Source organism: Aythya marila (genome assembly GCF_965140915.1).
Source record: "Aythya marila genome assembly, chromosome: 7".
Taxonomy (NCBI): Eukaryota; Metazoa; Chordata; class Aves; order Anseriformes; family Anatidae; genus Aythya; species Aythya marila.
This window is the reverse complement of record NC_139048.1, coordinates 29,450,533-29,473,861: the sequence shown is the minus strand read 5'-3', so window position 1 is coordinate 29,473,861 and position 23,329 is coordinate 29,450,533. Positions and strand designations below refer to the sequence as shown.

The window sequence follows — 23,329 nt, the reverse complement described above, 5'->3', positions numbered from 1 at the left end:
AGGAGGAGGAGGAGGGGGGAGGGGGGAGGGGGGAGGGGGGAGGAGGAGGGGGAGGTGGCGGCGCGGCCCCGAGGTTCCCCGCTCCGGCCGGCTGCCGCCGCCCCGCACAAAGGTTCCGCCCGCCGGGCAGCGCCGCTAACGGCCGGCGGCCCCGGCTGGGAGCGGCCCTCGGCTCCTCGCTTGGGTACCGCATGGTCGTGCTGAACGTGGACAGTTCACGAAAATTCAGCTTTCTTCACGCGCCTTCCAGGCCCCTGTCCTCTCACATTTCGAGTTTTTGCCGCAATTCAACGTCCCACGCCACAGAACACCACAGGTGGCCAGTAACCAAGGCAGTGCGGCACAGGAGGTCATGGCCATCGTGCAATGATAAAATGGCACAATTGTCCAGTATATACAGATACGGATATATAAAAACATATAGAATGACAAAAAAAAAAATGTATGTTTAACAAATGGATCAGTTTCTGAACTCTCCTCACTCCTAGAGCTATCAGTGTAGATGGGCCACCTGAATTTCAAGATACACACGTTTACAGAAAAAAAATAAATCTTAAAAATGTGTAGGAAATAGTAATCTTGGTATCATTCAAGAAATAAAAAATTCCACACTATCTCAGTTCTGAACTGACCGGTAAAGAAGTAAATAAGCAGCCTAACCAGGAAGTACAAAATATCTACCTAAAATAAAACTGATTAGGAAGAGCTATTGATTGGTCGGTTAAATAGTAGGTATGTGCTGCAGCTTCCCAGCACCAGGGCAGTGTTTTCCTGCAGGATTGAGCCAATTGAGGGAGCTGGAATCAAGCTGGGACGGATATGCAAGAAAACCTGCATCAGGATGGGAGTCCAGCCAAGTGCCTGCAGAGGAACCCAGTACTTCCAGAGGTTGAAATGTCCTCCATCCATTAAGAAGCTATGGTGGTAATTCTTCCTTTATATTCCCAGTGATGTCTTTCATGTCGATTCCATGTTAATTACTTTATACATCCTTTTTTGTTGTTTTCCCATTACGTGGCCTGTTTTTTTGTTCTAACTTTTCTTTAAACGTTATTCTACATCCTGTTGCATTTGGCTATTCTCACTTTTCCTGGTTTATAACCTAAGGTTTTTTTCCAGTACTTGCTTTTTCTTCCTGCTGCTTTCAGGTTTGCTTTCTGAAGGATCAGTTTAAGCTCCTCCCATAATAGCAGAATAACCCCAAGCCCTCGGAGCAGCATCTGTTTTTAAAAGGAAGCCATTTATTTATCACTGAACTTGTAAAACTTTCATAGCAAAGATGTGTCTTTGTCTTGAAGAAATGTTGTTTGGATTGGACCTCAGGAGGTCCCTTGTCCAGGGTAAAATTAGGGAATGTATAATTCAACCATATCTATACTTTCACTTAGAAGGTGTATGCAAACAGAACAACCCAAAGCTTGCAAGTTAACATCAGTTGGCTGATTTCAGATGCTACTGGGATACATCAGAATTAAGATCATCTACATTTAATAATTAATGAGCAGTTTATTTAGAAGTACTGAGGTAAAAGACTTTCAAAAAATTCCAATTTGCATTGCAAATGAAAATAGTAACTTCAAACAATGTATCAGGAAAATGTTGAGAAACAGGTTAAAACAAGGAGATCTTTCTAGTGAATGTGATTACTCAGATGTTTTGGCAAATTGTATTTTGTTGTCTTCTACCCTTCTGCTCTTTTTTTTTTTTTTTTTTTTTTTTGTGTGTGTGTGATACAGCCTTATGACTATGTTTTATTCTTACCTGTAATTCATACATTGTTCAAGGACTTGATAACAAAATTCAGCTAGCTCACTTGGAATTCTGTTTTTCAAGAGCTTTTTATACAACAGTATTTTCTTATGAAGCATTTTTAACTGTCATCCCTTGTACACAAATGCAGGAACTACTTCACCTACAGACAAGTCAACTGTGTGCCTACTGGGTATAACAGCCTGTGGAACAGATCTGCTGCTTCTGGTCTTTAATTTCTTCTTCACCACACCTGTTCCATGCAGTGTCACCTCAGGTAAAGTATGTCACAGCTGATCTGTCTGTACTGAATACCCAGGCATTCTCTGCAGTGACCCAAGTGGGATGTGATCTGCCCCGTCGAAACCATCTGACATTACATCAGTGGTGTTTTCATCATTAAATCAATACACGAAAAAAATACTCAAGTTCTCAAAATGATTGTGATTTTACCAGAGTAGTTGCATGAGAAATTTCAGTTTGTTTCTACTTATTAGATCAATATAACCTACATTAACAACAACAATAACAAAAAAGGTTTTGAAACAACTTTAGCTTCTTCAGCAGTACTGGAGGTTTCTCTTTTATTGTTCTGTGTGCTATAGCTCTCCCAAATAAGAAATGTATTTTATCAGAAAATAAATGTATCAATGTCTAAATTGATTTACAGAAGGACTTCCTTTTTCTGCTGCTTCTCCAACCTTTAATGGATGATTATCTTATAGACAGTATCTATTTTTTAAGTCTGTGTAGAACAGGTGAACAGTTTCCCCTTGATGATTTAATAGTGAAGTAGATATAATCAGTGATGCTGACAGCTTTATTATTTATTTGAGGCTTACACTAGTTCTTATAATTGTCCCTCTTGAATAGGAAAAGGATAATCAATCATTTCACTGCAAGCATTTCGTGCACTAGGCAAATACTATTGTGTTTGAATCACCGATATTGTAGGAAAATATTTAGGACCCTTCTGTTTATTCTCCCACTCTTAAAAAATGACATCTGTTTTGTTGCAATTAAGGATAAATGCAAACACACACTAAAGTAATAAAACCTACATTTTCTCACTGCTATTTGACAGCTCTAGCATGAACCTTTGAAAGAAATCCTCTGATGAATTACATGTAAAAAATTTTTAATGAGTGATACAATTTTTCAGAAGTCAAGCAGGGTCAGGTTGAAGGTGAGGTTGATGTCTCACTGATACTCTGTGGAATCCATATGTTGCATTGGGCTCTGTTTTTTTTCTCACAATACTGAGAGACTATTATTCCTTGAACAAGTATTTCTTTAAAATGGTGGGAAATACCAAATTCATCCTGCTTTACTAAACAGTTTCAAAACCTTTATGTTTTCAGCCTTCATCTCAACATTAGGACTTACTCTCAAACCTGATCCTACTAATGCCCCCATACCTTTAGTGTAACTGGAGCTCTCCCTGTTTGCAGAGATCTGACCTTGGCGAGGCGTTTCCACGCACCAAGCTGATGTGGAGCTGCTTAGTGCAGAGCCATGAGACACTATCAGCCTACCGCTGACTGTGTGTCTTTCCAGTGTTAATGAGAGCTGGGCCTTAGTTTTCAATTGATATCTTCCTGTAAAAGTATGTCTGAAAGAAAAATGAACTGGAAATCATGGGTTTATACTGGGGGAAAAAAAAAAAAAGTGTGGCAGCTGCAGTTGCCCAAGCATTTGGCGTCCCTTGGCTACTTCAGATCACACAGCATGCTTCCAACTCAAGGACTCGTCTAGAAATTGGCAACCTAAGTTGCAACTCTTTCAGCACACTTTTTCAATTTGGCTTTTGCAGCTGTGGGAAAATATAAATAACTTTTTTTTTTTTTTTTTTTATTAACATCAAAAAAAAAGGAGATTGCAAATTTCCCCCAAAATTGTAAAATTTCAAATCCAAAGAATGGATGACCTGGCTGGAATACAGAACTAGAAGGTCTCCACAGGGACCTATCGTAGTTTGAAGACACACTACAGGAGTTAAGATGAAGGCCACACAGCGTGCTGGTTCAATTTTGACCATTGAGTGCTTTGCTATGAAATGTGGTTGAGTCACCATCCCTGGAGGTCTTTAAAAAGCGTTTAGATGTAGAGCTTACTGATATGGTTTAGTGGACTCTTCTGGGTTTTGCCAACTTGCAGATCAAAGACTTCCAAGTTAGAGGTTGTATTGTATTTTGTAGCCAATTCTTTCATGATTTTGGCCACTTTCTCCTTAAACCCACGTAATCGTTTTGCATCTATGGTATTTTGTAGCAAAGTCACACAATTTAACTTAGTGGAACTGTTAGAGCAGGTCCAGAGGAGGGTGGATGAAACTGTTCAGACGGCTGGAGCACCACTCCTGTGAAGAGAGGCTGAGTGAGCTAGGGTTTTTCAGCCTGGAGAAGAGAAGGCTCCAGGGAGACCTCATTGCAGCCTTCCTGTACCTACAAGAAAGCTGGGGAGGGACTCTTTGTCAGGCAGTGTTGCGATAGGACAAGGGATATTGGCTTTAAACTAGAAGAGTAGGCTCAGATTTCCTCGGTGAGTAGTGAGGCACTTGAACAGGCTGCTCAGAGAAGCTGTGGATGCCCCATCCCTGGCAGTGCTCAAAACCAGGTTGGGTGGGGCTGGAGGCATCCAAGGCTGGTGGGAGACATCAGAACTGGATGGTATTTAAGGTCTCTTCCAACCCAAACCATTCTGTTGTTCTATGATTCTATGCTGTGACACTAAATACTTCTCTTTGTTGTTTTGAACCCGTCTCCAGCTAGTTTCTTCTGGAGTCCCTACATTATTATACTGAAGTAATGGCAAAGAAAACAGACCGTGTCAAACTTTTTCAGTAACTGAAGATTTTAGTTAAAGATAACCTCCACATAACTTTTTAAGATTGGACCTCAGCTCTACACAGAATTTAAGATGGAGGCATAACATGGATATTAGCAGTGGCATAGCTATATTCTCTTTCCCTATCCTACTAATTCCTGGCATAGTCGTGAAGTTGGACCGTGAGATTTCAGTGGTGTTTTTTGTTACAAAGATCATCACTGCATGGTTTGATGAAAATCTGTCCTATGTATGTAGCTGGACATCAGGAAGAGAGGGGGCAGTCTTTATACTTAGAGGACTTTCAGAAATGTTTTTAAAGATGTTTTTGATTTGCTAGCCACAACACTATTTGTCTACAGATAACCTCCAAGTCCAGGACCTAAAAGTAGGTTTTGTGGTTTCATTTAATACATTTGAAGTTTGGGAAAGGAACAGTATGATCTTACTCCATACACTAGCTGACCCCAAAATAACTACGAGCTGCCAATGCGATCGGGAAAACAAGGCCCTAAGAAGTCTTGGGAGCAACGCTCCTAGCAGAGCTTGGAAGGGATTAATACCATTGTCCTTGGCTCTGGCAAGATACTATTGAGAACACCATGCACCATTCTGGTCATGTATATTGAAAAGAAGTATTACTGAAACTGGAGCAGAAAGTCACTATGGAGACTAGTGAGATGAAGGCTAAGAGAGACGACTTCTATGTCTGCAAATGCACAAAGGGTAGAAAGGGTAAATACTGTGGCGTAGGAGCTATTTAAGGCCAACACTGGCACAAGAACAAGCGGATATAAACCAGTTACAAATATATTTAGCATGAAAATCAGAAGAAGGTTCTGGGAACAGCTTCCCAGCGGGAATAATGGTGGCAAAAGATCTTAAGATGAAGCTTGATACGTTTATGAAAGAATTATATAATACAGCATTTGCAAAGGCTGAAGGCTGCAGAAACCCAGGAAATCCGTCCACCTTATGTTCCAGTTTATTTTGAGTCCTTAAAGGCAAAACATAGCATTTCACTCTTCCATTCCTCTTCCTGTTCCAACCATCTGCAAGTGGACTTCAGCATCTCTCGTAAGACACATTTTAAATTCAGTGTCTTGTTCAATCTTATCTCATGCTTTTGAATTCCTTCTTGCTGTTCCTTAGAAAAGTTTTGTAAAGGATTGCCTTACATATATTACAAAAATCGACATTATATTTTTATACCTACTATATTTTATTTAACCTTTCCTACTTGCCAGAGTACTGCTTATCAACAAAATTCCCCTAGTCTCCAACCAATATGCAAGCGAGCATTAACCAAGCTGTCCTGCTCAAACAAAAGCAAGAGCCATTCTGCGGGTAATGCAACTATTAAGCAAACCAGGCAGAGACATCCTGCTGGTGTTCCTGTGAGGACCATCCTCCCTGTGGTCTGACGGGTCTAGGAAAAACACAAAGTTTCTTAGTCAAGGTGTATTTCCCCACCAGCCTCAGACACATTTGAGGTGAGTGTATCAATTAGTACTGGGATCTGTTCTTTAGGGTGATTCCTGCCTGTCTGGTTTACATCATCTGCTTTTCACAGAGAAAAGGGAAAGGGATGCTCAGGTTTTCCTCCTACCATCAGGCTGCTCCTTCCCATCACGTCTCTCTTACAATTGTATAGGAAATGTGTTGTTGTTTTTTTTTTTTCCCACTCAACAGGGTTTCACTCCCCTTTCATTTATGTTCCTTGCAGATTGTTGAAGGTATTCATCATCCCTTAATAAAAGAACTATCTTCACCTTCCTTTTAAATAGGAACAGACTTCCTTCAGAGGTGTGTTATCTTTGACCTCCACGGGATATCCCTTACTGTCCAACATGAGAACACTGCAAAGACAGAGTTTTTAAGGAAAGCAAATTTACCTGCCTAGAAACTCTGTTTCTTCAAATGGATGGTCTGTTTGGCAGGCTCTCTGCTGATCTCTCAGTAGCTGGGACAGATGCAGATTTCCAGCGTATTCCATTCCCAAGGCTTTACAGAAGCTATACGTTCCGAGTTGTCTTAAAAGTGTTTTGTTTTGAATTACTTTACTAGGCTAGTATTTCACCTATCTGCACACACAGAAGAACAAACCACCAAAAACACAAAACCAAACACACACCACACTGAATGATGAAGTCAGGAACTGCCAGCTGAGACCCCAGCCAGGTCTCACACACAGTTCAGGCTGCGACTAGCTGCCTAACGGCCCCTTTCCTGCAAGTCATTACCACGGGCGACTCCTAAAGACTTAAAGCAGCTTTCAGATCGGAGGGCGAAGAGCTTTGTATAATTCCGTCTATTTGTGGAAGTTTTGCGCAACGGGGAGCGAGCTTCTGGAGCTCGCTGCTGCTGCAGGAGCCGGAGGCGGACAGGACCAGCGCAGGCAGCACACCGGTGCCAGCTGCCCCCCGCTGCCCCGGGCCCGGGCCCGGGAAGGCTGCAGGAGGCAAGCGGGGGGCGACTCGGAGCAGGCCCGGATGGCCGGGCCGAGCCGGGGGAGGGGGGCAGCGCCCTGCAGAGCCCGTGCGGAGCGCGGAGGCTGCCCCAGGCCGAGCCCCTACAGCAGCGAGGAGCGGCCCCGGGCCCGGCCCGGCCACTTCCGGCCGCGGGAGGGGGAGGGGCCGCGGTGAGCGCAGCGGACCGCCCACGTGACGGATCGCAGTACTCCGCGCCGCCCGTATTCCTCCGCCCGCCGTGGGTTCGCCCCCCGCGGGGCGGCGGCGGCGGTAGGGCGGAGAGAGAGGGGAGGGGGGCGGGGGAGCGGCACGGTGCAGCTGGGACTGGGCGCGGGCGGCTGGGCGGCGATGCGGCGGCGGGGCGGCGGGACTACTTTTCCCGGGCGGCTGCGGCGGCGGAGGGGGCGGGGGCGGAGGCGGGGCGGCGGCGCGTCCCCTCTCGGAAGCTGCAGCCATGATGGGAGCCTAGCGCTGGCGCGGCGCTGCTGGGCGCGGGGGATGAGACAGGCCGCGCCGCCGGCCCGCACGCCCTGAGGAGTCGCCGCCGCCCCGCCGAACGCCCGCCCGCCCGCCCGGCCCCACCGCGCGGCTCCGGGCCCCCCGCCGCCGCCGCTGCCGCCGCCGCCCCGGGCGGGGAGCGGAGCGGGGCGGAGCGGGGCCGGGCCGGGGGGGCGCTCCGCGCCGCTGTCACCATTGCTGGGGCCCGGAGCGCCGGAGAGCTGCTCTCTCCGCCTCCGCCGCGCTCGCCTCAAAGACGGCGGCGGCGGCGGCGGCTCCCTCAGGGACTCGGCCCGGCCCCGAAGCCTCCCTGCTCGGCCGCCGCCGCCGCTCCCGCCCCGGCAGGAGGAGGAGGAGAAGGAGGAGGAGAAGGAGGGGGGGTGGGCAGCCGCCGCCGCTGCCGGGAGCCGCCGCCGCCGCCGCGGGGGGAGGCGGGCCCAGCCGGGGCTGAGCCACAGGCCCCGCGCCCGGGGCTGCCCGGCGGCCGCCGGCCCTCCGCCGCCGCCCAGCCCCGCGCCCCGCCGCCGCTCGGCCTCTGCGCGCTGTCCCGGAGCGGCCCCCGGCTGCCAGACATGACCGCCATCATCAAAGAGATCGTCAGCAGGAACAAAAGGCGCTACCAGGAGGATGGCTTCGACCTGGACCTGACCTGTATCCTCCCGGTGCCGCCGGAGCCCGACGAGCAGCGAGCGGTGCGCGGCGAGCTATTGCATCAGACCCGCGCCGCGGTTACCTAACGCGCTGCCCGCGGCCGATGCGCCCTACCCGCTGCGCCTCGGCCGCCTTTTGTCGGCGCCGGGCGGCCCCACAGGAGCTGCGGCCCGCCGGGGCACGGCGCCGTTTCTCGCCGGGCGGTGGGGGCCTTGGGCCCCGCTCGGGTCGCTGCCGGCCGTGTGGCAGGAGGGGCGAAGCCCGGGTGCTGCGCCCTCGGCCAGGCGGAGCGAGCCCTTGGTCTCAGTCAGATGCAGCAGAGGTCTCAATCGCAAGCAATGGGCTTAAATTAAAGTTAAAAAGAAAAAAAAAAAAAAAAAAAGAGAAAAACTTACTTTCCTACCGTGACATGTAAACCGTGCTTTGGCATGATCTCGGCTGCAGTAAGCACCAGGATGTATTTTAAATGAGAACGCACTGAGTTGTTGAAGAGGATTGCAAGGAGTGTGATTCTGGAACATGTTCCTAGTGTGCAGTTATGACTAATGAGCCAAACTGTGGAGAAGCCTTGCTAGTGTATTGCCTTGGTGGCTTTTGGAACAGATGTGCAGTAGCAACAGCAGGCAGATGTTGAACTCCAAACGCCATGCAGAGTTAATGGTGTGTAGGGGCCATGCTGTGGCTGTAGCAGTCTTCATGGTGTAGACAGTTCATTATTGTATTTGAGAGGTTTTGATGTAAGAATAGGAACTGTGCTTAAAAGTTAGAGCCATCCTGGGAAAAATTATAGTAGTATGCAGACCTGGACTTAGAGTTTGATTTTTGGGTGGCCGTGTGTGGAGCTGGGAGTTAGGCCCAGCAGTCCTTGTGGATTCCTTCTAGCCTTTCTGTGATTCTGACAAGCACTCTAGAAAGCGAGCTTGCTGCTCGACAGCAAGGTCAGGGTGAAAATTACTGTTTTTCAGAACTCGCAGCAGATGCTACAAATACAGCCTGGTTCCTGGGCAGGATCAGCACCAGTCACTAGCACAGAGCTCAAGCTGTTATGTTGATGCTTGGCCTAACGTGTTGGTGGCTTCAAAAGGGGCCTGAAAGGTTCTTGACTTCAGCAGGCTACTGCCGAGCTTTTAGTTAGGAAGCACCCTCTCTGCTACATAATTCTTTCATTCTGTTTGTGGTGTTGATAAAACGTAGTTTTAGACTTGCCTTTGCAATGTTTGCGCTTGGTCATTTTTTTGCCCTAATCGTAGGCCAGCTGACACAGGCCAGAGCAGCACACGGTGCTGACTTAAAGACAGAAAGTCTGAGTGAGATCTCTGATTCTCTGAGTAATGCGTTCGCTGGGAACTTGTGGACTATGGAAAGAGTTAAGTGGTGGCAAAATGGCTAGCTTTTGGCTTCATTGATGTAGAATTTGGTGTTGCAGGTATCTTTGTCCAAATATACCATTAGTTGGCATAGTTTTTGATGCAAACAGACCCTTTTAACTAGTAATCTGCTCTTGGCAAGAAAATTGTTGAATTTTGAACCTGGATTTTCTTACTCAGGGTTGCTAAGGATATGCCAAATGTAGTTTTTAGCTTTTTTTTCTTAATTGTATCACTATATTCTTAGATTTTGGATTAGAGGTAGGCCACTGAAGACTGGATTTGGGCTGGTTTTTTCCAAAAGCAGCAGTTGGCTGTAATTCTGTAATGGAATTAATGGAATTAGTGGAAAAAGCTTTTTTTTTTTTTTAACTTTTTTTTTTTTTTTTTAACCATTGCAAAGACATCTTTGGAAGGAGCTTACACTCTTTTCGTAGCTGCACATTTGAACGGATAACTAATGAACGAAGACTGCTGTGCCTACAGTATAATGACTTCACTTGAAGGCTGATGTTGCTGCAGAAGTGAAAGTTTATTTTTTTTTTTTTATCACTGTGCAGGTTTTCTTGGACTTTTTTTTTTTTTTTCAGGGTTTTGATGGAATTGTTGCTCATCATATCTGGCACTTGGAAAATAACCTGCTTATTTCTTATGTGCATAGACAGAGGACTAGACTGGGAGTCAGTTCTCTGAGGGTGCGATGTCCAGTGAAGAAATGAGCACCCCTGAAACTCAAATGAGGTATTTGGGAAGGCGTGTGGTGTGTGATAGGAGGACTGGGATTTAAGATCTCAAAGGAACTTCTCGTCCTGTGGCGGAACACAAAATTTTGAGACTGAAACAAGCGACCATCTGCACTTCTGCTGCTGCTGAACTCTGCCTCCCTGCGTTCCCATATCTGTGGGAGCATCCTGTGGGTACTGGTTCTTTTCAGGGCAGCTGTTTCTGTCAAGCTAAAAGACATAAGAGAGGTGTGAAGCCTAGTGATTTGGGCATTTAGCTGGGATGAGGGAAACCGTAGCGTGAATTCCTCTTTCAAACAGTAGTTTGGTGGTAATGGTGCTTCCAGAATGGCCAGCAACTGGGCACTGCTACCTAGGCTGGGCAGGTGCGGAATGAAGCCCTGAGGTGAACCTGCTAGGGCAGGAGCTTGAATCCAGGTGAGGTGTGATCTGCAGACTGTATGTGGAGGTCTGTCTTGCCTCGTGTGCCTATCCTTGAGGCGGGGTTCACCTCTTGGTATCCCAGGTGGATGAAGGATTTGCGTCTGTGTATTTCAGTCATAGCTGATTCTCCAAGGCACCATGGGGGACACCTGAGCCCCACAACACAGCTTGAGTTAGGTGCTGGAGTGCTAACGTACCCTTCATGGATCTGGGCTGGAATGTCTGGCTTTTTTTCTTACAGGCTGCATTGCATCCTTTTAAAATGAGCACAGATGGATGTACATTGTATGTCGTACATGGGACTCATGGTTTGGTTAAGAATGATTCATGTGTTGGTAAAGTAGGGTTTTAAGAAAGGGAAATAATGACTTCTCAAAATCAGTAGATTTGCATATACTAGATGAAAATAGTCCTATATGCTAATTGTGAAATGTGTCTTTAAAAACATATTGACATTACTTTTCATCTGATCAAATACGCTTGTCCATGAACAGTCTTTTTCTGCACATTTTGTGAAAAAATATTTTTGAAATTGGAAGAGGAAAAGGTTCTAACACTGGAGCCTCTAAATCGTCTTCTTAATACTTCATTTCAGATACTGTATTCCTGATTTATTTGGGCTTCTGTCTCCTTTCTGTAATGCTGGATACCTTTTGTTGCAAATGAGTGAGAAGGAAAGTTTGGATTGATAGATTTCTTCAAAGATGGATGCAATTTTTTTTATGAAGAAAGGACCATTACATTGTCTGAGGCACTCTGATCTTTGGGATTTCTGAAATTGTGCGGCTCAGTTGTCGAGCATTTTCCTGCAAAGGGTTGCATGCAAGTCCTACACGTTACGTTGCTTGCACGTGTCTTAGGTCTGTGCATAACTGAGTTTAGAAAGTGGCTTAACCATGTGAGGCCAAAGTGAAAAATCAGTGCAACTGCTTTGTGTGTGCATTATAGCATTGTTTGAGCTGCCCTCGTATTTCTAGGCCTTCTGTTACGCGTGAGCATGGCAGACTAGGCTTAGCATGGGATGGAGCATGCCTGTCCTGTGCTTATTTGCAGCACGCGTTTCTCATGACCTACATATTGTATAAACTGCTGTAATATTCAGTGAAGATCAGCTGTTGGATGCAGTTTATTTCCAAGTCTTGCCTGTGTTTGTCTCATGTACTGGAAGGCAGAGAATGCTAAAATTGTGAGTGGAAGCTGCTTAGAATATAATACAGCCTCATGCTATTTGTGGTCCTAAAGCATTTTGCATTGTTAATAAAAAAAATTTATGTGACTTGAGTAAAAATGGCTCAGCTTCCAAGAAAAAAAATGAACTAATGGCATAAGGTACATCCTGAGTTTAAAAATAGAGCTGGAAATTCCATTTGTTTAAAATACTTGCTTTCACTTTAAAACTCAAGTTTGTTAGGTATTTGTAATGAGTTTGTCTTGCCATCAATCACAGTACGGGCTGGTAAGGGATTAGAAGACTGGAAATGAAGTGGTAAAGGGTTTTGCTGGGGGAAGAGTATTTCTTTGTTCATGAGTAAACCAGGTCACTTAGCTGTGTTAAGCACCTGACAGATTCATTTTGCGCATGGAGCCTGGATGATTTTGAGTGTTGGACAAGATGAGTGCTGATTTTGCTTTCTTTTTTGAATTTATCTTAAAAGTTCGTTTGAATAGCCGCTTCCTCAGAGTTAGATTCAGTTACCTGCTTGCTGTAGGATGTGTTTGATGCTGGGAAAATCAGTCTTTATATACTTCCAGGGGTCAAGATTTTTGACTTGTCCACAGACAGTAAGGTGTCGATTGGTGCAAGTTCATGCATTTTCTCTTCTGAGGTTAAAAATGTACCTGTTGGTCTATCCGTCAGTTTTCCTCGCAACCAAGAAAACCTTTGACATCTTGTTGTACTACGTGCATACTTGTGGATAGTGTTGTTTGACAGCTGAAGCCTATGCACAGAAAAACCCCTTCCACAGAGCGCTCAGTTGTGCAACCCTTGCTGCATGAGTGCAAAGAAGCCCCAACCCCTTTCTGCCCAGATTTTCTGGTGCAGTTAAAGGTGCTTGACAAGATAAAAGCTCATCTCTTTGCACTTAAATGGAGTGCAGGCTTCCTAATGAAGTACTTGATCTTGCATCATCAAAATTTTTTAATCAGTGTGCAGCGTTGCTGGAGACTGTTTGCACAAGCTAAACAAGAAGTTAAAAAATAACTGCTTGCGTACACTTTTAAGTCAACAAAAGCTGCAAACTAAGTCTCTGCTTCATGTAGTTCTGCAGTTTAAGTGATGGCTAAATGTTGCTTTTCAAGTTAAGGACATAAATGAGTACAGATAATGTGAGCACCTTGTAAAAATTCCTCAAACTGACCTCTAAAGGAAGAAAAAAAAAAAAAGAAAAAAAACACAACACAACTGAGGTTATTTTTCATTGAAATCTGTTTGTAAGCTTAGTTAAATGTGTGTAATTTTCAGAACAGCCGAGGCTTTCCCTTAAAACACTGTTAAAAGGGTAACGCTAAATAAAGTGCAAGCTTTCCTTGAGCTGTTCCTGGTTGTGAGAATTATGATTTTAAGGAGAAATCCAAGTTGATTTTTGTCATTTCTGTCCCCATCCCACCACTGAGTTGTCAGCTGCAAAATTGCCTTTTCCGATGCTGCTTGGTGCTTTGGTGAGGACAGCTTGGCCAGTGTTGGGTGCTGCTGAAGATCCCCCCCGCCCCGTGCAGCTCTGGGGGCAACTGGCTGGCCCCCTGTCAGCGCTGGGCTAAACTGCACTCTCTAGGAAGGCTGATGAATTTTTAAAGTGAATCTTTCTAGGAGATTGTGCTAGTCAGGAAGGCCCTTCTGTCCTCCAGATAATTATGCGTAACTTCCACTGACTTCATAAAATGCTTACGGTGTGTTTAGGGAAAGAATACAGCCTTGAGTGTGGCTAGCAACTGCCATGGTCTGATATGTGCTGGAAGGTGGCTCTGGATGGCTGCTAGGCTGGTGATCGCTTGCTGCATCTCATGTAAGACACCTCATTTTGACTACCAAAAGGTTTCGAAGTACAGCAAATGCTGTAGAGGAGGCTAGTATTTACTAAATGATGTGTTACTACACTGCACAGAGAAGTACTGATTTTTCTATTTTTTTTCCCAAAGAGGTGATTGTATCTTTTATTGTCCTCCTTACAGGATGATTTGGACACCTAAAGCCTCTTTGTTGTTATGGACGCAATTGGTATCACTCATTCAGTAATAATCTTACCACAATAATGTGTTTTAATAACACATTGTTAAAAAGCCTTGTGCTAAAAAAGAGTAAGACTGCACTGAAACTAAACTTTGGAATGCAATAAGTATGAAATCAAATTTTTTTGTTTTCTGTCTACCAAGTTGCTTTTGCCAGTTATGAATTTCTGAATGGTTTCTTAAGTTATCTATTTAAATGAACTAATATTTTAGCCATATTGATGCAACATAAGCTGACAAATTATACGTATGGTACTGTAGCCTAGAGTGTTCCATTATAACATGTTTCAACAAGAAAATTGTTCTTGTATAACGATTTAAGGGACAATAGTTGTGTTCTAAGAAACGAGAAAAAAAAAAAAAAAGGAGGATAGAGACAATTGAGCTGTCAAATCCCTTTGCAGTCCTAAGTTGCTGTCATTAGTCATAACCAACCTAATTTTAAAGCCCACCTCCTTTCTAGCTCGAGTACCCAACTAGTAATCTGGAGCTCAAAGGTGTATGTGATTTGTATTTGCTGTGGATATTGATTTTGTTTTGTTGCTGAATGGCTTTTCAAGGGGATAAACTGGCTATGGTGTTGAGCTCTGAACAGAGATTGCTGGATATGTCTGATGTCTCGTCACAAATCCTAGGGTAGTCACGGGTCCCTGTACTTTGGTACTTCTCCGGTGGTTTGGGGCCTTACAGCTGCACGAGTGATTCCCTTGAGTTACTGGCATGGGTACTTCTTGACTGTAAGGAGGGAATTTATCTTAAAATGTGGGAATGTATGTACAAAGCCCCATGGAGTACGAGCTCTTCTGAAATGTGGACATTTTGTGGGTAGCTGACTGTGCATTGTGCTCAGAGGTTGCACTTAGTTGTATCTTCATCCAGACTGATACTTCAGATGCAAACAAATCCTTGTTACAGTTCCAAATTCAGGCTAGCATCGCCTTTGCTCCTGTAGTCATCTGCCTCATTTACCATCTTGTGTACAGAGCCATGAATAAAAGAGCTTTGTAGAATGGAAGTACAATAATCATGCAATTAGGCCCTGTATCACACTGCATAAATCTAGGTTATCTTAATAACGATTTTTAGGAAACAGCTAAAGTAGGGGGCTCTGTGATTCAAATGGTAATTGGCTGTGCAGCTTAAAAATTAAACTCAACTGCTGTACGTTTGGGATGAAGACTATTGCAAAAGCTGGCATTGTTCCCTTTAAAGATGAAGTCCCGGCTTCACAGCTCCAATGTGCAGTAGTGCATAAAAACTGTGTAATATCCAGTTCTTTGCAGTGAAATGCTTATAAACTTCATTCTTCCTTTGTAGGGATGTAGTATAATAGGTTTTAATTGCATGATTAATTTTTTTAGAGGTCTGTGCTGAATTCTTTGATTTGCATGGATATATACTGGGTTAGAATTGAAGCAGTTGGGTGTTTTCTCTTCTTTGGTTTCTTGTGTGAATGGGTGTTACTTCTCCAAGACATTTTTTGTGCTAACATTAAGAGGAGGAAAACACTGGATCTTGTTAGAACTGAATATTATCTACTTAGGGCTGGTTGATTGAGAAATGGTTTATTAGGCTGGCGTTATGCCTGGTTTTGCTGCTTATCTTTGTATTCTTTTGTAACTGCCCCCTGAAATTAAGTCTTCTAATGCTGAAAAATTCATATAAATCCTATTTTTTATAGCTTAGGTTTCATAAAGCTTTTTAGTGCAATGTTTGTCCGCCAGCCTGATAGCTATTTTAAATTCCCTTGTCTCTGAAAGTTTTGGATGTCCTTTCAGACTTGCAAGAAGTTGAGTCTGAGCCATTTTTCACTTCCTGTCAGTAAATATCAACGTAGTGACTCTCTGTGCCGAGTTCTTTTACTGAATAAAATTCTTGTACTCTTCTGTGGGTGTTTGAGGTTAAAATCCGCTGAAGTACATAGCAGTGCTTCTTCAGAGGAGCTCCTGCGAAGTGTCGTAGCATTCTGAGAGTGCCACCGGGGAGGTCCCACGCTCTGTTGTCAAAGAGCTCATCCTAATTTGGGTTCATAGGCAAAACCGGGTGCATTTGTCACATTGGAAATCTCAAACTGAGACACAAAAGTAGAGCTGTTTCAAAAAAAAAAAACAAAAAAAAAACCTCTACATGGCTTCTTCCAAAATGTGAGCAGAAGCAGGAAACCTTCCCAACTGCGCCCCTACACGATTTCCACCTCTGGCACTGGGGATGTCTCCTGTCAGGGCTGTAGACCTGGAGCTGGCATTGAGAAAGGAGTCGAGGCCCTGTCCATGGTTTCTCAGCTGAAGACTTCTTTCTTGCAAATGTGATGTGAACAATATGGTGTGCTGTTGCATCGTTTCTTACAGTGCTGCTTGCTGTTGGCTTTTTTGTAAAGGGAAGGCTAGCTGCTCCAGTCTGGTAATATCATCGGCTCTGTTAGAGGGTTTTGCAGCCCTTCACGGCAAACTTAACTCCTTTACTGTCTGCATGACTGTCTTTATCTGTGGTTCTGTACCATGTTGAAATGGAAGTATAATGTGTCTGCACTTGGTCTTTGTTAGAACAAGTTCTTCTGCAGTGTAAACATCATACTTCTACATGCTTCTCTGTTAACTGTTTTTTGTATTTACGCTGTGAGTTTTATGAGGTTGAGACGGGTCAGGGTGGGGAAGTGCCTGGTTATTATGTAGATTCTATGTTTTTTTTCAGTCTTCTCGACCCTGTTAAATGTTCAGGAAAGCTACCATGTGGCTGAGAGCTCCAGGACACATCTCATACATCTTACAAAGCTAAAAGGAGAGACGCTTACTGTGGGAGTAATTTCCAAAGTGTGGTGTCATGAGTGTATGTGGGTCCAAAAGCCTGCTGTGGGATGGAGGTTAGGATGTAGCTGAGTCCTGAGGCAACCTGGCAATCCCATCTTCAAGTATCTTCTGATTTACTCCCTCCCACTATGGGAATTTGGGTATGAAGGGGCCACTTTTTTTTTTTTTTTTTTTTTTTCCTTCCATGTGTAGTTTGCTGCATTTAAATTACAAGCAGGGGGGTTAAAAAGAAACAAAGGGTTGCTCTTGAAATCTTGAGCATTAATGGGTTAAATGCACTTCTAAATCATAAAATGTTTCTCTCAGCCACATCTGATTTGGTCTCTTTTCTTGTGCTTTAAGGCACAGACGGTAGAGTTGGCAAGTACAGCTGGCTGGCTACAAGGAATCCTCCTTTGCTCTGAAGAACTTTCTTCCTGTTCATTTCCTCTATACTTCCTGATTACCCAGACTTGTAGAAAAACAGTAAACTTATTTTGTGTTTCATGCTGGCTAATGGAAATGCAGCCTACTTAGGGGGAAAAAAAAAAGTATGTATATATACAAGCTAAATGGCATATATACTGGGAAACTTTTAGATCTGGTTGGGCATATTTTCCTATGTCTGTCTTTTTTTTGGTAGGGATGCTGTCAAGAAAATAGCACTAATAAGGGTTTGGCCATTTGTCAGGACACTTAAATCTGTTTGAGGATGGAGTGTGGACACTTCTTGCAACACTCCCTCTGTAGCTTCAGGCTGTCAAGCTGTTGAACAGCTAGAACAGTTTTTTTTTGTTTTTTTTTTTTTTTGTTTTTTTTTTTTTTCTCTGTTTCTATGTGGACTTGTTTAAGCTGGAGTGAAAAGGGTTGAGGTCAGTGTGCTAATCTTGCAGAGCTGGTAGGGACAGATGTTCCGCTGGACCACGCTGTGTCGTTACTGAAGTCCAAGTTCCTGAAAACTGCAAATAAATGAGGCAACAAAGCAACTTTGGGAGACTTGGAAGTACCTTTGTGCCTCCACTTACCAGTTTTGCTGTCGATGGGATGTAGCTGCTGACAGCTTGGCTGCTGCCTGGGAGAGTAGGGGCTGGCTTGCAGCACACGGGGCTGGTGCTGAGGGAGGAAGCTGAAGGTTGTTGTAGTGGAGCAAAACTGGGGTGCAAATGTAGAGTGGGTCAGCATCAGTACGTGCTCTGCTTGCTTGAACTAGAAGTGAAAATTTTCATTCCTGACAGGTTGCGGAGCTTTTTTCAGGCCTGCAATTCATTCAGCAATTTAAATATGTTCTTTGGTAAATGAAGCTTATACTTGGAAAGTGGAAAATGTGAAGGTCACCAAAAATGGCCATCTGTCCTTACATATGGAGGTTCAGGTTTTGCAGTAAGAAGTTTTTAGTTCCAAAGCAAGATTTGAACAGTGCCCGTCGTTCACAGCTTCAGGAACATTCAGCTTGTTTTACATTTCCTTTTTAACAAAAGATGAAGTCTAATGACTGGTGGATCCTCCTGCAGCCTTTGATTGCAAAGGGCTAATAGTTTTGTTTTGTTTTTTTTGGGGGCTTTGGTGTAAAACCTGTCAGCATTGTTTTAGAAAGTAAAACTATATGTAAATTCTGCACTGCATGCTCTAGCATGCTTATAAAATGGGAAGATTAAGTCATTTGCTTTCTGTTTTTGTCTTAGAGCTGCCTTCATGAGCAGAGCAAGGACAAGGATTTAAATGCTTACTTTGTTTGAAAAAAGAATTCATAAAATTGCTTAGAAATGCTAATGAATAAATTTCTAGATACCGAGAACGTTAGTCATTAAAGGAAAGGCTATGGCTCTGTATTTGTGCAATTTTTTTCTTGTGGCTGTGTAAGAACTAGCAAATATTTCAGTATGCTTTTTTTGGCCTGCTTCCATTATTAGGAAAAAAAAAGAATTTGAGAAAATTAAGTTATCTTAACAGAGCAACACAAGTCATTTGCTTATATATGTATAAAAAAAATGAAATTTTCAGTGTATACTGCATATTCTTTAATTTGATCGTCACATAATGTGAATATATAGACAGCTATTTTTGAAAACGATTATAACTGCTGATTTGCATAACGATACAGGATTTTTCTCATAGCAACTGGAAAGACTGTCATCTTTAGCATGTGGGAACAATTTCAGGAGTTAAGGATCAGTATTTTGTTAAATCTGCTAACAGCTTTAGAACAAACCCTGTGTCGCTGTTGTAGCTGTGTTGCTTTTGAAGCAGCATATAGATTGATTACTTTGGTTTGTCTTAAGTGTTGAGAAAGCATCACTTTTTCTTTGTGGCATTTGATATCTTAGCAAGCTATTAGGTGCTTCCATTTTTACATTTCCTTGGGTAAAGCTGAAGTTTTGCAGTTAGTAAGAAGTATGAACTTAGTAGGGGACAGCATTTTATTGTTTTGCTGATGTGTATTGTGTGTCATTGCATGTGGTCTGTCTCATATTTTTTTTTTATTATGATCACTAGCTAAAATCCCAACCTACAGGATTGCAAGGTTGCAAAAGGAATGAGTGCTTTAAAATGTATTGGTTCTATTTTGGGGAACGGATTTCTTAGGAAAGAGCTACCTTGGCAAAACATGGCAGGGATTTTTTGTGTGTGTGTGTATAGTAAGCCTGTTTCAAATTTGTGATCTTGTTAGGTTAACTTTGTTTTTTGCAGGCTAGCTGGAAGCATTGTAGAGCTGTGTCAAAAACTGACTGAGGTTTTATCCATCTCCATTCGTCTCTTAAAATGAGGCTGGAGTTGATAATGAACTTGTTGCATGTGTTCAATCATCAGTTCTTCCAGGTTTCTAAAATTATCAGTATCATTACTGATTTCATGATGACTCAGAATTCTTGCTTTGAATGTAAGCCCAGCTTCCAAGCTCCCTTGCAAGAAATATCATTTGTTAGCGAGTGTTTTAATTTCGGCTTTGGAGATCAGTGTTAAAATCTCTTGGGTGTGCAAAGCGGTGACCCTGAACCTTTCAGCGTGGTAACGATAGAAGAACTGGCTGAAGATGATGCTCTGTGGTGCTCCCATTATACGTTTGGCTGATGGACAGTAAATTGCAGGCTGTGTCTGGGGAGGAGCACAGCATCAGGAGAAAGTGAGCTGGTACAGATGCAGTAAGGATCATCTCCTCTGTGCAGATTTTGCAGGAGAGGAAAGGGTGGAACAACTTAGTTTATATGGCAGTTTTTTAATTAAGTGATGAATCTGCTATTTCTGCTCATAGACTTAGATCATCTATGTAGACAGTAACAGTGCTTCCGCTCTGTTCTTACATCACCAAGCGGACTTCAACTCTTTGGCTGCGTGAACCAGCAAAAGGTTTTCGGAGCAGTGCTCTTCTTCAGCATGCTTGTAAGCAAGGCACACGTTCAGAAGACGTGAAAGGATCTTCCCTAATGTCAGGAAAGCCTTTGTTAGGTACTGCTTGCTTCTGCTCAGTGCAGACGAACCCTGCAGGCTGTCAGGCGCGCCGTGGAAACATGGTGTTAGCTTGCTGTGGCCACTGTCCTTAATGTCAGATCTGCTGCAGACAGCAGAGTGAGTCAGCAGTGGCGTGTGAGTTGCATTCTAGTCTGATACTTGGAGATAATAAGTAAGGTACTTCAGGATGCTTATATTTAGGTGGAGGAGAAATTGGCTTGCCTGTTTAAAAACAATCATGTTTTCTTAAAAACAGAACCCCCACCAGGCTTGCTGTTGTATGTTTGTTTTTCAATAACACTTCAGTTTTTGTGTTGTCAGGTTCCAAAACCTCAGAGTGCACAACGTGTTTACTGAATTGGCATCAGTAAATTGATTTAAACTCAGTTTTTTCTTCTCCTTTTGAAGTCTTTTTCCATTTGCTTTACTCTTAGCATTTTTGGGAACATCTTTTGCAATACTCTATCTGGGTTTATATATGCGCCCCGTTCTGAGGCATGGTTAAGCCTAAGCATTCAATCTGTTGGTTTACTCCTGTTTAAAAGAAGAAACATGCACGTGCTGTGCATGTACTGCGTGTGTAGCACCCTGAGGAGCCGTGTGAGATGCCAGAGCCATGAGAGGGTTGTGCTCTGAAAGTGTGAGACCACACTGGTTATTCAAAAGCTTTTATCTCTCTCTGCTCTGTCTGAGACTTTACTAGGACACCTGGGGGCCTGTGAAGTGGAGGTACTGATGAAAAAATGTTGTGTTCCTTTTGCCTGGCATCAGGCTGCCTTCTTCCTGTCATGCACCAGCTGGGAGTCCTGGAAAGCATCTCCTTTCTTAGTCTTTCAGAGGTGAAAGCACACAGCAGAAGAAAAGCTACTGAATGAAAACCGCAGGCTGAAATGCATGAGGAAACCACGTAGTAAAACTCACAGTTGTAAACAGGAATTTGAGCAAATTGCATGGTGATTCTGGGCATCCTGGGCACCTGTGGCATGGGTGATACTATAGCTGAAACAGTTTCGTTTGGATGCAGAACTTTAGGTTTTGATGGGGTGTGTCAAAATGTATTTTAACCCTGTTGCAATCATAAATGCATGTCCGCTATGAGGAAGTGCTGCAGAAAACAGATTAATATAGTACTTTTTTTTTTTAAGGGTAAGTTACGTACCCCTGTTGCTCAGAGCAGGATGCACATGGAGGTGCTTTTGAGCAAAAAGGGCAGAGTTGGCAGTAGGTAGATGTGTGCTCTTGAAATCAGGAATGAGGAGGGAGTGATTGGGTGTGCTAGCTGAAAGTCAGGTAATTTGCTGTTGAGGGGTAGGCATGGAGCAGTTTTACATGATTTATAACCATTTTCTTATGCTTATGGCAAGTAGTAACTGATAAAACAGCAAATAGATTGCTAATTATGTAGCGCCTTTTGCTACTTTAACAAAGAGGTGTGGACTGCTTGCAGAGTAAAATAGGTTCAGAGTGAAGTTCAAAGCTTAAGATTTATGTGATTTGGTAGTATCTGAAGTTATCACAAGCTCTGAATGCTAAGCAACTTAATGTTTTGTTTTTTTTTTTTTTCCTCAAGATAAGCTTTTTTTTTAAGGTTTGGGGAAATACAGAATAAATTGGAAACCACATATAACACCCTTTCAGTGTCTGTATTTGAAACTACTACAGATATTTATTTGGATTCCTCAGCAGCTTTGATTTTTTTTCTAATTATTGCCTGCATTAAGTAATCTGGAGTAGTCCAAGTAGACAGATGTCTTAATACTTGGATTACCACACAGTAAATGCTAGATTCTTTTTTGAGAGTAGAAAACATTGTTTCTGTGTATTCTTAAAATACTTGCAAAAAAACATGTACAAAATTAAGTCTTCTAGTTAACAAGCTGTGCAGATCTTAGTCTGTGCTGCTTTATAAGGCTTGTGGGAGTTCTGCAAGGACAGAGTAAAACAGTTTATATCCTATTTCAAGCTTTTCTTTGTGTACAGGTAGCTGGAATAATCGTGGAAGCTACGGTGTCTTCCGTTCTGCTGCTTACTCTTCGGAGGCTTGTTAATATTGCTGGTATTTTAACCATAAAAATAATTTTTACAGTTGTAGAATAATTCGAGTTGAAATGAACCTTTGGAAATCACCTGTTCCAACCCCCTTGTTTAAAGCAGGGTCAACTTAAAACATACCATTCTTTGTTCTTATTCCTTCTAAAATTAGTGTGAGGAGGAGTATGTTAATGTGGTAGGGCACGGTCTGTTTTTGAGCTGCTGGTTTAATTTCTGTTTTGCTTTTCAGTGAAGGCTCCTCACTGCATTATCTCTTCTGATGTTTAAAACTCAAGAGCATTTTCATTTCTTGAGTTGTGTTTAAAAAAAGAACACACAACAATTCATATATCATTACATCACCAGTAGAATAAATACGAATTGTTTTCTGGAAAATTATATAGTTTTTTTTTTTTTTACCATGTTTGCTATGGATGTAAACTTTTCTTTTTTTTTAATTTGGCCTTATTTAATAGCGTTTTTTTTTTTCCTTGCCAAAAGGTACTTTTCCTGAGCTCTTTATCTTGGGTTGTATTGCTTTTGGAATGTGGGTTACAGGTAGTTCAGCATAAGAAACTACATTTTTTTGCCAGAAGTGTATTTTTTAAAAATTATTATTATTATTTAATAAACAATATCTGTAATCCTTCTGGGATTTGGTACATTCCCATCTCTTGCAGTATCTCACATTAAGGCATTCAGAGCCACCTTAGCAGCTGCTGCAAGTGGCCTATTATGTAGAAATTGTGGAAAGTGACAAAATGTACTGTTGCCAGGGTTTACATGTATGTGTATGAGATGCAATTTTTTGTTTGTTTTGAATGGTATACCTATTGAGATCACTAGGGACTTTAACATAGTATTTAATTTGGAACTTCTTGCAATTTAGTCACATGACTATTCAAATAGTTTCCCACTGGATTAAATATGCCACTCAAACTGTAGAGAGGGGTACGTAGCATGTATACAATTTTAGTGAGATGATGTATGACAAAGGACGATTACTTGATTCTGCTTTTCTAATGGATTACTTTTCTATTCAGTGTTAACAGCAGCTATCCAATGGTAAAGACTTATAATCAGTTATGTATGTGAATTGTAAGGAGACT

The 23,329-nt window shown here is 43.0% G+C and overlaps 1 protein-coding gene across 1 annotated transcript in view; it reads left to right on the top strand.

Moving 5' to 3' along the window:
- Positions 1-7,510: 7,510 nt before the first annotated feature.
- PTEN (phosphatase and tensin homolog) overlaps positions 7,511-23,329 on the top strand; it is a 46,913-nt gene continuing 31,094 nt past the window's right edge. The window contains exon 1 of the mRNA XM_082765255.1: positions 7,511-8,195. Within this exon, the coding sequence (XP_082621381.1) occupies positions 8,117-8,195 (79 nt within the window). The 5' untranslated portion in view covers positions 7,511-8,116. The remainder of the gene's footprint in view (positions 8,196-23,329) is intronic.